This window comes from Eptatretus burgeri, chromosome 4 (assembly GCF_056783735.1).
Source record: "Eptatretus burgeri isolate ZD-2024b chromosome 4, Ebu_testis_v1, whole genome shotgun sequence".
NCBI lineage: Eukaryota > Metazoa > Chordata > Myxini > Myxiniformes > Myxinidae > Eptatretus > Eptatretus burgeri.
In genome coordinates, this window is record NC_140964.1 from 96,468,252 (window position 1) to 96,481,968 (window position 13,717).

Genomic DNA, 13,717 nt, shown 5'->3' on the forward strand with positions numbered 1-13,717 from the left:
TTTCTTCCTGTGAGGCTGTTGTTTGCATCTGTCATCTGTGGTGCTGCATTCTCCATGAATCATATGAGGGTTCTGCTATGTTCAAGAGTGGCTAATGTTCCCTTGTGGGAAGGGGGAAGGCGGTATAAAGGGAGTAGGGAGGGTGTGGGGGAGGTGAAGAGGAGCAGGTTTCTTGCAGCAGAGGAGATTGCATTACGTTAAGCAGGCTTCCCTGTCCATCCTTCGTACCGGCCTATAGTCGTGGTCCATCCTCGTGGCAGGTTCAGCGCCTCTTTCTGAGCAATCTCGACCTTGCCGAGAGACTTCATGTTCTTGGACTTTAAATTTGTCTCCCAGTTATGCTGTTCGGTTGTTCCTGAAAATTTAGTTCATTTTTTTTTTCTTTGTGTTTTCATACAATCCTGTCTGTCGGACTCAAAAACTCCTTTCTCTTTACAATTTTGCTTTTAATTACTCACATCAACAATTGCAAAGGAAGCCTCAATTGCACTCAGCGAAATTGCTGCCTGCACTTTTTGTCTTTGTTTCTACTTATCTCTTTTTTTTTTTTTTTGATAATTACGGCTCTCGACAATAAGTGTTGCTTTTATAAAAGAAGAAGAAAAAAAAGAATGTTTGATGTTTTGGGTTTAATGTATGCCTGAAATAAAAACCGCCATTTTAAAACTGTGCCACCATAATATGTCTTTTCGGTCTTCATGTCCTTGTCAGCCTGGTGTTGCCTCATTGGTTAAGGTGGCGGCTTGGGATCCCAGCTCAGTGGTTAGGGTGGTGGCTTGGGATCCTAGCTCAGTGGTTAGGGTGGTGGCTTGGGATCCTAGCTCAGTGGTTAGGGTGGTGGCTTGGGATCCTAGCTCAGTGGGTAGGGTGGTGGCTTTGAATCCCAGCTCAGTAGTTAGGGTGGCGGCTTGGGATCCTAGGGTCCTGAAGTGGTTAGGGTGGCGGCTTGGGATCCTAGCTCAGTGGTTAGGGTGGTGGCTTGGGATCCTAGCTCAGTGGTTAGGGTGGTGGCTTGGGATCCTAGCTCAGTGGTTAGGGTGGTGGCTTGGGATCCTAGCTCAGTGGTTAGGGTGGTGGCTTGGGATCCTAGCTCAGTGGTTAGGGTGGTGGCTTGGGATCCCAGCTCAGTAGTTAGGGTGGCGGCTTGGGATCCAAGGGTCCTGAAGTGATTAGCGTGGTGGCTTGGGATCCTAGCTCAGTGGTTAGGGTGGTGGCTTGGGATCCTAGCTCAGTGGTTAGGGTGGTGGCTTGGGATCCTAGCTCAGTGGTTAGGGTGGTGGCTTGGGATCCTAGCTCAGTGGTTAGAGTGGTGGCTTGGGATCCTAGCTCAGTGGTTAGGGTGGTGGCTTGGAATCCTAGCTCAGTAGTTAGGGTGGCGGCTTGGGATCCTAGGTTCCTGAGTTCAAGCCCCGTCGACTGCTGAATTAATACACCAGGGGGTTGACTCAGCCTGTCATCCTTCCGAGGTCGGCGAAATGAATACCAGTTCCAGTGTGTGTACTGGTTGAGGGGCACTGCATCAACGACACAGTCGCGCTTCAAGAAATGACAGCTACCCCGGCAGCTAAGTTGCCATACGACCACCATGTCCTTGTCCATCACGTAAAGCATGTCGGACTCCCACACAAGCTTTAGATACTAGAAATAGAAGGCACATTTCTGCTTCTGCTTCTGCTTCTGCTGCTGCTGTTGTTGTAGTTGTTGTTGAACAGTTATTCCAACACAACAGGTAATGGTTTTACCCTTTTGCAACTTACAGCCAGTGTTGAAATGTTGACAAGTAAATTGAAGCAAAGCCAGCCCATTATTCTGCCAGAGAAGATTTGTGGTTGTGCTGGAAAATGAAGTGGCATTGTATTGTTCAGGCACTGCAATCGCTGGTTGTTTACGGTCACTTATAATCTGAAAGACTCTGCACACCCAAAGCACAAGTTGCCTGTTTAAGTGAGGGGTATCTGATTCAGACATTTTAGTAATGGTTGAACTGCTCTGGCCCATGAGAAAAATCTTGGCGGTTTCACAAACAAGGCTTCAAGGCCACGTCGTGAATTCTTACTGTGGGAGTTTTCAAACAACTACATGATTGCTTAGTGTTGAATATGTTCCTCCAATTTCCATGTACTCATTAGCCAGGCCATCAGTGACACCACATCCAAGATCCTTCCAGCATATTAAATAATAATCGGAGTTCCCTTGCATTGAACTTTGATGCAGGAGGAGGCCATTGGACTTATCAAAGCCTGAACTAGTATTGCCAACTTATGTTTGTTTGTCTGTGCTCTATCCTTTAAATGCTGAGCCTCAAGCAAGGAAGCAGCACATACCATTTTTTTTTAAACTCTGTGGTATGACTCATCCAGGGTTCCAAAATCATAGCAGATGTTCTTACCATTATACACCACTGAGGCTGGTGACCCCGTTATCGTATCACCGACGTTGTGTCATAGTTGAACCTTTTCCTCAGAGCGAGCCCATTCCATGAATCACATTCACCTTCTACAGATGTCTTGGTGTGTTTTGAGTTGCCCAACTTCCAAATGTTCTGTGAGCTTTGCCTTGCCATTCTTGCCATTCAAACTGCTGTCTCAAAGGCAATATTGCGGTTCATCAGGTGTTGATGTCAGTATGGTTGATTATTTCCGAAGTCATTGTATTTTTTTTTTCTGGCTTACGTCAGATACTCATCTGAGAACGTGTCATACAAATTTGATTGTTGACCAATGTCGTATTCAGTGAGGTGCAATATGTGAGGCATCTTTTCTGACTCTGCTATACCACATTTAGCTGGTGGAAACAAGGCATTGATTTGCAAGTTTAAGCCCTCCCCCCCAATCCCAATTGCTTCTTAAAAAGGACAAACATAAAGGATGGTTGATGAAGTGATAATTTCAGGTCCATGGAGCAAAACGTGGATACTTTGGTCACTCTTTCAGCCAAACGTTTGCAACCACAAATGGCGTGCAATGGCACAAGCCAAGACCTTCCTTGCAGGACTCATTTATCAGGAAAAAGATGTTTCCATTTGGACATCACATGACGGTTGTCAAACGAGATTAGTGGATGGTACAGGTAAAGCACGCATGTATAGGCCTTTTGTAACGCAAAGAAAAAAAATCTTAAAACTGAAGTTCGGTTTCCTGGCTTACACAATGGTGACTACATCAAGGCTGTGATAGGCAACCCTCACCCCCTTAGGCACCCTATTTTCAACCTGGAGGTTAATTGCTTCAGGTAAACCTGGATATTAAGTGACGTCCGGGCCTGTTAGTGCCTGCCCTTGATTATCCCGCCTGTTGGAAGCAATTTGACAAGCAAACAGATGTCAAATTTCCCTTCAACTATGGTGCCGAGCAGTCCATGTTCTGAAAGAATGTGCGATGTGATCGACTTTGTCAAAATCCTGCAGAGGTGTATGTATTCCTCTTGTTTGTTTTTCCTTCCCCTCCCTCTCCCTTGTTATATTATTGACAATTTGACGATGCCATGACTTTTAAGTGATCGTAAACATACTAGACTCAGCAGCACCCTCATGCCCAATCTAAAGTGTGTGCCTCACTATAATGCAGCAAGATTAACTTTTGTTGAAAGCTTTCTCTCCATTGCTCATGCTTAATATTTCACGCCCTATAATCTCTGTCGTACATCTTCCTCCACTGCCATTCTCTGGCCCTGCACACATATCCAATATCACTTTAGCACTTCACAAACTTTCATTAACTGTATGCTGTGTGACCAGGGTCACGCTTGGAGCAGCGAAGTAACGGCCTAAAACCCTTGATTCAAATCCATATGATTGTGACCTTAGTTGGTCCATCCAGGCAGTAAATTGGCAGGCGTGCGGATCACTAATTAAAAGCATAACGTTCTACAAGGCTGCAATCTCATTAATTCGACTTCTTACAAATGTGGTTAAGAATCCTCCCGAATTGCCCCTCATCGATATTTGCTCTTCGTATCACAAGTAAAGTTTGTCCTACAGTGTGAAGGGTGGCACTAAAAAGATTGCAAAGAATATTGGTAAATGCCTCTTCCTCATCCGGCTTAAAGGCACAAAGCAAAGTCGAAGCTGAGCTGGTAATGGATTGGAAATGTCATTGGATCATCGGGCATTGTTGCCCGAGGGATGGCTGGAGACCTCGGTTGGTAGCACGCTCGCCTCTGAGCTGTTTGGCCATGCATTTCTTCCCACGTGGGGTCAAATCTACTTAAAAGGTATCAATTTTGTGCACTTCTGATGGTGAGCGCTGTTTCCCACTCTTGAGATGGAGATGTAAACGCAGCTGTCCTGTATGCTGTCTGGTTGTAGGGTAAAGCCATGGATGCTGCCTGGTTGTAGAGTAGCGAGAGAGTAGGCCAAGGTGTGATATTACCATGGCTACATGGAGATGAGAATGGATGATGTAAGTTTATGATAAAAGGATGTTTGGATGTTTTGGTTAGTAATGTTAAATGAAAGATTGGGGTTCACACGCAGAAGATGAGATTTAAAGTTAACGGCATGTGAACAATGCACAGCTATGATGGGCCAAATTAGTGGGGCAATTTAGCTAAATATAGCATAACAATTGTGCATTTTGTGAGGAAAGCACCAAATTTGGCACACTAGTAGCCTAACATATTATGAACAGATTTGGATATTGGGCCATCTCAAATTCAGCCGTTGATGGCTGTGGCAGCCATTTTCCACTGCCATCAAAAATTTTGAGATGGCCCAATATCCAAATCTGTTCATAATATGTTAGGCTACTAGTGTGCCAAATTTGGTGCTTTCCTCACAAAATGCACAATTGTTATGCTAAGTTGCCCCACTAAATGACCTTTTTCTACATCTAAGCCTTTTTATATCCTAGTCTTGTTCCATTCACCAATGCACCGTTATTTTTTTTAACACACTCTGTTCATGGACAAAGCAGGAACAAGGTAAAATCTGTGTGACGTTGACATGTTTTCGTGCCTGTATACTAAGCCCTCACCTGGGGCATGAACCAGGGTTCAAATCCAAAATACCGTTACATATTTCATGCGTCCTCCAATGTTGATTGCACGTACAAAATTTCATTAAATAATTTTTTTTCTAAATGTGTCCGTAATTGGATTTTTCGGTCATTGACCTTTTGACCCCACACCAGGGGGAAGGGCCAAAAATGATGCTGTTATTGCAGCTTCTTTGCCAAGTGGTGATCATAACTACCAAGTTTGGTGAATTTCTGTACAGCTGTTTAAGAGGAGATAGCGTGCTGTGCAGATGGGCAGACAGGCGAAGCCGATTACAATAACCCCCCCCCCCCACTTTTTTTTTCAAGAAGTGTGGGGGTAATAACAAATAGTTTGGAATAGTGAAAGATTATGAAATATGTGAACGGAAACATGAAAGTTAAAATGAACCAAGTTTGTTCCAAAACATAATGGCTGCACATGCTGTAATAATTATTTTTTATGAGCTAGCTTTTCCTGAAAGTGAGATTTTAATCTTGGGTTTCTTTTCAGAATATTTCTAATTATAATTTGATTACAGAGAAGGCAGAGCGAAAATGAATTGAAGTGTTGTTTTATGAATAAAGGTTTATTCAAATGACTTCAAAAGGAAAAATAGGTATAATAATAATCAGTACTGTAGTGTGTGGTGCGTGCTTGCATGAGATTGTGTGATTGTGCATGCTCATGAGGATCTTTGTGTGTGGTTGTTTGGGTGTGCATATTTGAGATTGTGTGGTTATGCATGCTCATGAGGATTTTCATGTGTGCTTGTTTGAGTGTGCATGTGTGAGATTTCTGTGATTGTGCATGCTCATGAGGATCTTAGTGTGTGCTTGTTTGAGTGTGCATGAATGGGATTATGGATGTGCACGCTCTGAGGATCTTAGTGTGTTTGTGTTTTAGTGTACATGTGTGACATTGTGTGATTGCGCATGCTCATGAGGATTTTCATGTGTGTTTGTTTGAGTGTGCATATTTGAGATTGTGTGATTGTGCATGCTCATGAGGATTTTCGTGTGTGTTTGTTTGAGTGTGCATATTTGAGATTGTGTGATTGTGCATGCTCATGAGGATTTTCGTGTGTGCTTGTTTGAGAGTGCATGTATGAGATTAGGGATGTGATATGTGCTTGTTTGAGTGTGCATGTTTGAGATTGTGTGATTGTGCATGCTCATGAGGATTTTCATGTGTGCTTGTTTGAGTGTGCATATTTGAGATTGTGTGATTGTGCATGCTCATGAGAATTTTCGTGTGTGCTTGTTTGAGAGTGCATGTATGAGATTAGGGATGTGATATGTGCTTGTTTGAGTGTGCATATTTGAGATTGTGTGATTGTGCATGCTCATGAGGATTTTCATGTGTGCTTGTTTGAGTGTGCATGAATGAGATTTTGGATGTGCATGCTCATGAGGATCTTAGCGTGTGCTTGTTTGAGTGTGCATATTTAAGATTGTGTGATTGTGCATGCTCATGATGATTTTCATGTGTGCATGTTTGAGTGTGCATGTATGAGATTTGTGTGATTGTGCATGCTCATGAGGATTTTCATGTGTGCTTGTTTGAGTGTGCATGAATGAGATGATGGATGTGCACGCTCATGAGGATCTTAGTGTGTGCTTGTTTGAATGTGCATATTTGAGATTGTGTGATTGTGCATGCTCATGAGGATTTTCATGTGTGCATGTTTGAGTGTGCATGTGTGAGATTGTGTGATTGTGCATGCTCATGAGGATGTTAGTGTGTGCTTGTTTGAGTGTGCATATTTGAGATTATGTTTGTGCACGCTCATGAGGATCTTGGTGTGTGCATGTTTGAGTGTGCATGAATGAGATGATGGATGTGCATGCTCATGAGGATCTTAGTGTGTGCTTGTTTGAGTGTGCATATTTGAGATTGAGTGATTGTGCATGCTCATGAGGATTTTCATGTGTGCATGCTTGAGTGTGCATGTGTGAGATTGTGTGATTGTGCATGCTCATGAGGATGTTAGTGTGTGCTTGTTTGAGTGTGCATATTTGAGATTATGTATGTGCACGCTCATGAGGATCTTGGTGTGTGCTTGTTTGAGTGTGCATGCATGAGATTGTGGATGTGCATCTTCATAAGGATCTGAGTGTGTGCTTGTTTGAGTGTGCGTGTATGAGATTGTGGATGTGCATGCTCATGAGGATCTTGGTGTGTGCTTGTTTGAGTGTGCATGAATGAGATGATGGATGTGCACGCTCATGAGGATCTTAGTGTGTGCTTGTTTGAGTGTGCATATTTGAGATTGTGTGATTGTGCATGCTCATGAGGATTTTCATGTGTGCATGTTTGAGTGTGCATGTGTGAGATTGTGTGATTGTGCATGCTCATGAGGATGTTAGTGTGTGCTTGTTTGAGTGTGCATATTTGAGATTATGTATGTGCACGCTCATGAGGATCTTAGTGTGTGCTTGTTTGAGTGTGCATGCATGAGATTGTGGATGTGCATGCTCATAAGGATCTGAGTGTGTGCTTGTTTGAGCGTGCGTGTATGAGATTGTGGATGTGCATGCTCATGAGGATCTTACAGACCCCCAGCTTTTGAAGTTCATTTACAAAAAAAGTCTGAGTCTGCTGTGTTGTGTTTCATGATAAGGCATACCTTCGGGCACTAGGAATTGGCCGTCTGTTGGTTCAACTCCGGGGCGTTAACGTGCTCACACCAAAAATGTTGATTTTTCACGCTTACAAAGCGAAACAAAGGAAAATCACGTTTTCAGCTCCAGTGATGTAGGAAGTGGGCCAGTGTACTTGTTTCACTAAAATGATGGTTACACAAGTTCTCGACTACAAATGAAAAGATAATAACTCGAGAACTAGTCAACATAGAAAGCTAATTCTGGTATCTTGCTCTCGGTATTTGGGGATGAGGAATCAATTGAAACCAAAATCGTACTAATAAGAACACTCCTTATTAGCACGAGTGCATGTCAGTATGTGCAGCTTCGTTCCCTCGCTCTCGTAAACGACGACTGGATTGGGGCATTGGTTCAATTAGATCAGACCAACCGTATCATAAATGGCCATAACTTGGGAAACACCTGGGAAACATACTCAGGTCCCCAGCGTCAATTGTGACGTCATATCAAACGAAGAAGAAGAAGAATTGTGACGCCCCCTGTCTCTCCCCCTCTCTCCCCCCCCTCTCTCTCCCTCCTCTCTCAGGGTCAAACATCATGCATTTTTTTTTCAGCATCATGTGTCAAACAACATCGAGTCTGGTGGGAGGTAATTGGATGTTCTCCATGTAACTGATTTTATGGATTATCAAGGGGTCAACGGTCATCAAAGAATTCCATCCTCTCCACAATGGGGCAGCATTATTGTGCATATATGACAGAACTCATAGTAGGTCCTTGTGTTCTAATTCCCACAAGTTCTCCAGCTGTACAGGCTCGTATAGCTGGAAGATGATGTCGGCAGTGAACGGCTGCCCTCTGTATGGAAGACAGCGTTTTCTACACTGCTGTGAGGCACTGTCATATTTTCTTTCTTACTGGCTCGTTTCTATCACCTTCAGGAGTGTGCCTTACACTACCGGGGGTCAATGTATATTTCACATTCTGGGTTACAATTCCCATGGTATTGTGCAGCCCCTCGAGAGTAGAAGTGGTTTCATCGCAGTTGTCCCAGTCAATTTCCGTAGCAAGACCAGACCCCATGCAAATTCCATCTGGGGTAGCACGATCTTTACAAGCAAAGTCCTCTGCCGTCTTGGTAACAACTTCGCCCTCCTGGGTACATGATACTGCATGCCCAAATCTATGCAGAATTTTTCAGATTTTCTCACTGCCTATCATGCTCTTCACAGCCACTCCAATACAGAGGTGCTTGGCTGGTTTCACATGCCCTTTGGTGGTATTATATCGCAGGTTATCACTGACAGACTGAACGACTCTTGTGTCCCGCTTGTTTGGATTGCTAGTCTTGGCTGATGACATCTAGTATAAACTTGATGCATTTTTCAAGAGTTGGCGCCTGTCCCTTCTGGAAGCGCTCTGTGTTCAGAGCAAGGGGGAGCAAGTTGGCACTCTTTAAAACTTCGAGCAGGATGCTTATCAAAAGTTGTGCAGCCTCTTAGCATCTTTCTCCTTCATTTGGGAGGAAAATATGATGATCCTCAATCGATTACATGGACTTACGGAAGAGAGGTTGTCACCAAAATTGGTCAGAACTTTGTTTAACACGGTTCTGTAGCAAGGCATATCACTATCATTTTGATCAGCACGAATCCACATGCCACAGAACAAACTATACACACCTCAAGCCACCAAAGGGCGGTTGCTCTTCGCCCCGTCCCGTTGAACCTTTTCACCATGTTTGGGCATTTTTTTTCATATAATTCCTTATATACTTCCTGGTACTAGTCTTTTTTTTTAATTATTTTGATCCCTTTTTTTGAGGGAATCAGCATAATCTTGTCTAGATTTGTTGTGGTATCTGACTTCCTTGGCATGAAAGTCAATATTACCCACTTTGCAGACGATTCAGTATCCTCATGTCCTTGATATCGCTCTCAGCTGAATCAAGCATGCATCTGTTTGGATGTCCTTTTTCTGGTTGACTTTTATGCACTTTTTTGTTGCAAAACGAGCAAACATCATCAAAAAAACACCAGATGACAAACCAGTGACGTCACTGGTGGCACTTCTGCGTTGAGGTTCTGATGAAGACGATGATGGATGTTGCAGGTGAACCAGCTGAAGACGGGACTGGCGTAAATCCTTTGTAGCATGCTGAATGATACCGTCCGGATTTGAATTTTGGTAGTTTTTTTTCTGACGATGAATGGTATTTGGAATCAGGTTTGTCTAAGTAGAATGCGGCACATTTTTCAACTTCCCCCCCCCCCCAAGTTTTATCAGTCTATTGTTTGATAGTCTGGTTTTCTGTTCCACAACAGCGATGATGCATACAGTCGTCAGCCATGATCAATGAGAGCTGAAGCAGAAAAACCTGCAAAGATAGAAACATGATTAGATGTCTCCAACCAGCAACCAGTGTGACGATAGAGGTATCAAAGTTTTAACACGTTACAACCCTGCCATATATATGCAGGCAACATTTACTTCTTGTAAGCCTAATCCAAACCACATGGAACGAAGTACTTAAACGGGTGAATTGTGTCATTTAGCGGTTAAGGGGTCAGTTTCGGGAGATTGGTGATAAATTTTTTTCATTTTTCTATATGAAGACACGGCTGACCCCTTAAAATGCAGCCTATGCCCTTGGGTAGTTTTTAAAATCGTTTTGGGGATAGGTTGTTCTCGATGAAATTCATATAAAATGGCCCCAAATTTGAAAAATGACCCAAATGAAAGATTTAAAAAAATTGCTTATTTTGCGAATGAAAATGAAACTATCGACCCCAAATGGTGATCTGATCACATATAACTTTTCAGTTGTAGTCGAGGACACGTGTAAACATCATTTCAGTGAAATTTGTACACCGTGGGCCAATTTTTGACGTCGCAGGACCACAAAACGTGATTTTCCTTTGTTTCGCTCGGCATGCATGGAATATCAGAACATTTTTTGATGCTTACGAGGTTCAATGAGCTGAACGACCAGACGCCCAGTTTATAGTGCCCCAAAGTATGCTTTATAATAAATAAGTAAAACACACCAGTCGAATCGGACCTTTTTTTTTGTAAATAAACTCTCAAAGTCGGGGGGGTCTAATTGGTGTGCGCTTGTTTGAGTGTGCGTGTATGAGATTTTGTGGTTGTGCACGCTCATGAGGATCTTTATTTGCGTGTGTGTGTGTGTGTGTGTGTGTGTGTGTGTGTGTGTGTGTGTGTGTGTGTGTGTGTGTGTGTGTGCACGCGCACGCTAGATTGAGAGTGTGTGTACGAGTTTGTTTGGGTGTTCACACTCATGCGGATCCTTGAGTGTGTCCTTGTTTGAGGTTTGCTTGCACGTACTGTATGCACTGAGATCACAGCTTGTAGGTTTACTCCCCTCTGTGCAAAAGGCAAGCACAAACATAAATTAAAATCCAAGCACATACTTTACCTCTCATCTCATTTAATCTCCCATCTCAAATATGGCTCAATGAGTAAATTTTTTGTTAATACCAAAAGCTTTATTACTTTATCATTCAATGTTGAGAAGATGATTAACTTGCATTGGGCATGTGTTGCTTTCTCAGCGGAGTGGAATTTCAGAATGAATTATGTGCAGTGCCATTTCAATGCATTTATGTGCATAGAAATTGCCTGAAAGTATGTGCAAATGCAAAGCATAATTGATGGGCAATTTCCATCTGATTATTCTAACAATTCACTAATATTCAGTGCAGTAGTAAAACATGTGATGACATTTCTTTCATCTTTTTTGTTTCCGCATGTTCGCATATAAATGCATGTATCTAATGGTGTGCCACCATTTTGGAAATCTTGCCTCAACAAAGAGACTGTAGAGACCGAAATCTGCTCGGTTCCGTTGCAATGCCATTCAAATCAGTCCCTTCATTATTTTGGTGTAGGTTACGAGTTTCAACAACGATTCTGAGGTGGAAGCTTCACAAGAGTTGTGATGTAATAGATGGACTGCAATTAGCCAGCATGTCTAATTAACGTGCATCTACACGATGTGGCCTGCAAAGTGTCGGTTCAGCCTTGATAAGCGTTGGTGTGTTTTGAATAAATGAGTTTTTTTTCACACTTTTGTTTTGCTAAATAACAATAGTAAAGTCTTAAATCATGTTTACAGCCTTGCTTGAAAATGCTAGCTAATGATGATGTAGCCAATCGGGCACAGAACCGCTAATGAATCTTCATTGCTCATCCAGCTTTCATTTTAACGGGTGTGAGCCGCCGAATCTCTGTCATTTTGAGATGTTGGCACCATTGCTCTGTGCGATGCCAGCCGCTTGCACCTGCAGTTCAAGTGATATATGGGCATGCTGAGATTGTAATGGGAAAACTCCATCTGTCGTCTCAATGTGCCTACGGTGAGACAGGGCAGGTTGATCTTTCCTGGGACTTTATTTGCAAGGGCCGATTCATTGACTTCTTTTGCACCCCCAAAACAATACAGAATGTTATTTTCTTAGCAAATGGATTTTGGAGCTTAAACAATCGATGCAGAATCTGAAGCGCACAGAAATACAGAGCTTGTTCTGCATCACGAGAGTCATGTTTAAGTTCTACAGATTAATTTTGATTTGAATTTTTTTTTTTTTTATGTGGTCACCAATCTTGGTCGAGCATTAATGTTGCCATCATTTGACATGTTTTGATTACAGGTCCACCCTCACCACCTCGTGAACTGGTTGCCAGCCTAAATGCCTCATGGGTCACACTAGAATGGAGTCCTCCATCAGACATTGGGAGTCGGATGGACCTGGCTTACCAGGTGATGTGTCAAAAGTGTGCACAAAAGGTTGAAGATGTGCTTGTGAGCTCAAACAGCACAGAAATGACCGATGGCCTTACTCGAAGGTTGAACAGCAATGGAAGAATGACTGCCACTGTTGCGATGGTGCCTGGCACTGAAAACAGGCTGGAGGAGATTGCAAAGGGTGGATGCACACCATGCGGTGAAGAGGTGCGCATCCTTCCCGGAGATGTGGACCTCAAAGAGACGCGAGTGGCTGTGATGGGCCTGGACTCCCAATATGACTATGTTTTTGAGGTGGCTTCTCTCAATGGTGTTTCATCACGCAGCCCGAAAGCCCCAGCTTCTGTTTCTGTACGGCTTTCAATCAACTCAGCGGGTAGGCACACAAAAAGGTTGTCTTGTTTAGCATATTGTCTCAATTTGTTCCATCATATACTGCTTTCCTGCATTTGATGCTCCTGAAAGTAATTCTGCAATTTTATTTATTTTTATTGTTTCCCATAACTGTTTTCATCCTTGGTGTATTGTTGGATTCGTCAATAACAATACTTGGTACAATGCTTGAAATCCTGATAACAAAAACAACGAGGGGCACTCGGTCGAGCGCATACCTCCACCAGGCTGATCACTTTACGTTTTGTATCCCACTGATAGGCCGGATCTGGATTCGGACCTGAACTAAAATCTAATCGACTAGTTCTTTTCACCTAACCAACTCATCCACCAAGTTTCGTCCGAATCCGTCCATAACTTTGTGAGACATCGTGCTATAATATCGTTTTAGCCCCATCGCTCAATGGTGAAGAATCACTTATCTTCATCAAAATCTAATCAATTCTTCCTTGTCATATACCCAAGCTCTCGTCCAAATTTCGGCCAAATCTGCCCACAACCTTTTTAGATATTTTGTTCACAAACAAACAGACAGAAAAGGGTTCAAACAACCTCCATCCACCTTCGGTGGCAGAAGTAAATATATTTAAGGTCAAAAGAAAAAAAAATTGAAGCAAAATTATCACAGTTGGATTCAAGACCGAACACGCTTATTATTATTATCATTATTATTATTATTATCATGATTATTATTATTTACTGCTTTCGATAGTTAGAGTAGGTAAGTAAATAAATATATAATGAGTGAAGAAGCAGCTGAATGAATGTGCTGACTTATTTGACGGTAACATGTCTGGTGAATTTCGCTCCGCAGCAGTTAGTCCGACATTGAATGGATGACCCCCGGTAGTCCTTTGGCCTCATTTAAGGGCTTGACACAAGTATCTGGATTTATTGCCCATCTCCTCCCTTTCCGTTGCTCCCATGACTTTTTGCTTCTGCAGTGTATCTGGTAATAGCAGCAACAGCAAACTCTGTG

At 42.8% G+C, this 13,717-nt stretch overlaps 1 protein-coding gene across 6 annotated transcripts in view; it reads left to right on the forward strand.

Annotated features, from left to right (window-relative positions):
- LOC147028714 (ephrin type-A receptor 7-like) overlaps window positions 1-13,717 on the forward strand; it is a 468,482-nt gene that overhangs the window by 211,941 nt on the left and 242,824 nt on the right. For 5 of the 6 annotated variants that reach the window (XR_015057684.1, XM_085879380.1, XM_085879383.1 and 2 more), the window contains one exon: window positions 12,251-12,721. The exons of the other annotated variant lie outside the window; for it this stretch is intronic. Coding sequence is in view for 4 of the 5 variants with exons in the window: in XM_085879380.1 (XP_085735506.1) it covers window positions 12,251-12,721 (471 nt within the window). In the remaining variant the exon portion in view is untranslated. The remainder of the gene's footprint in view (window positions 1-12,250; window positions 12,722-13,717) is intronic. 6 annotated transcript variants of the gene reach the window in all.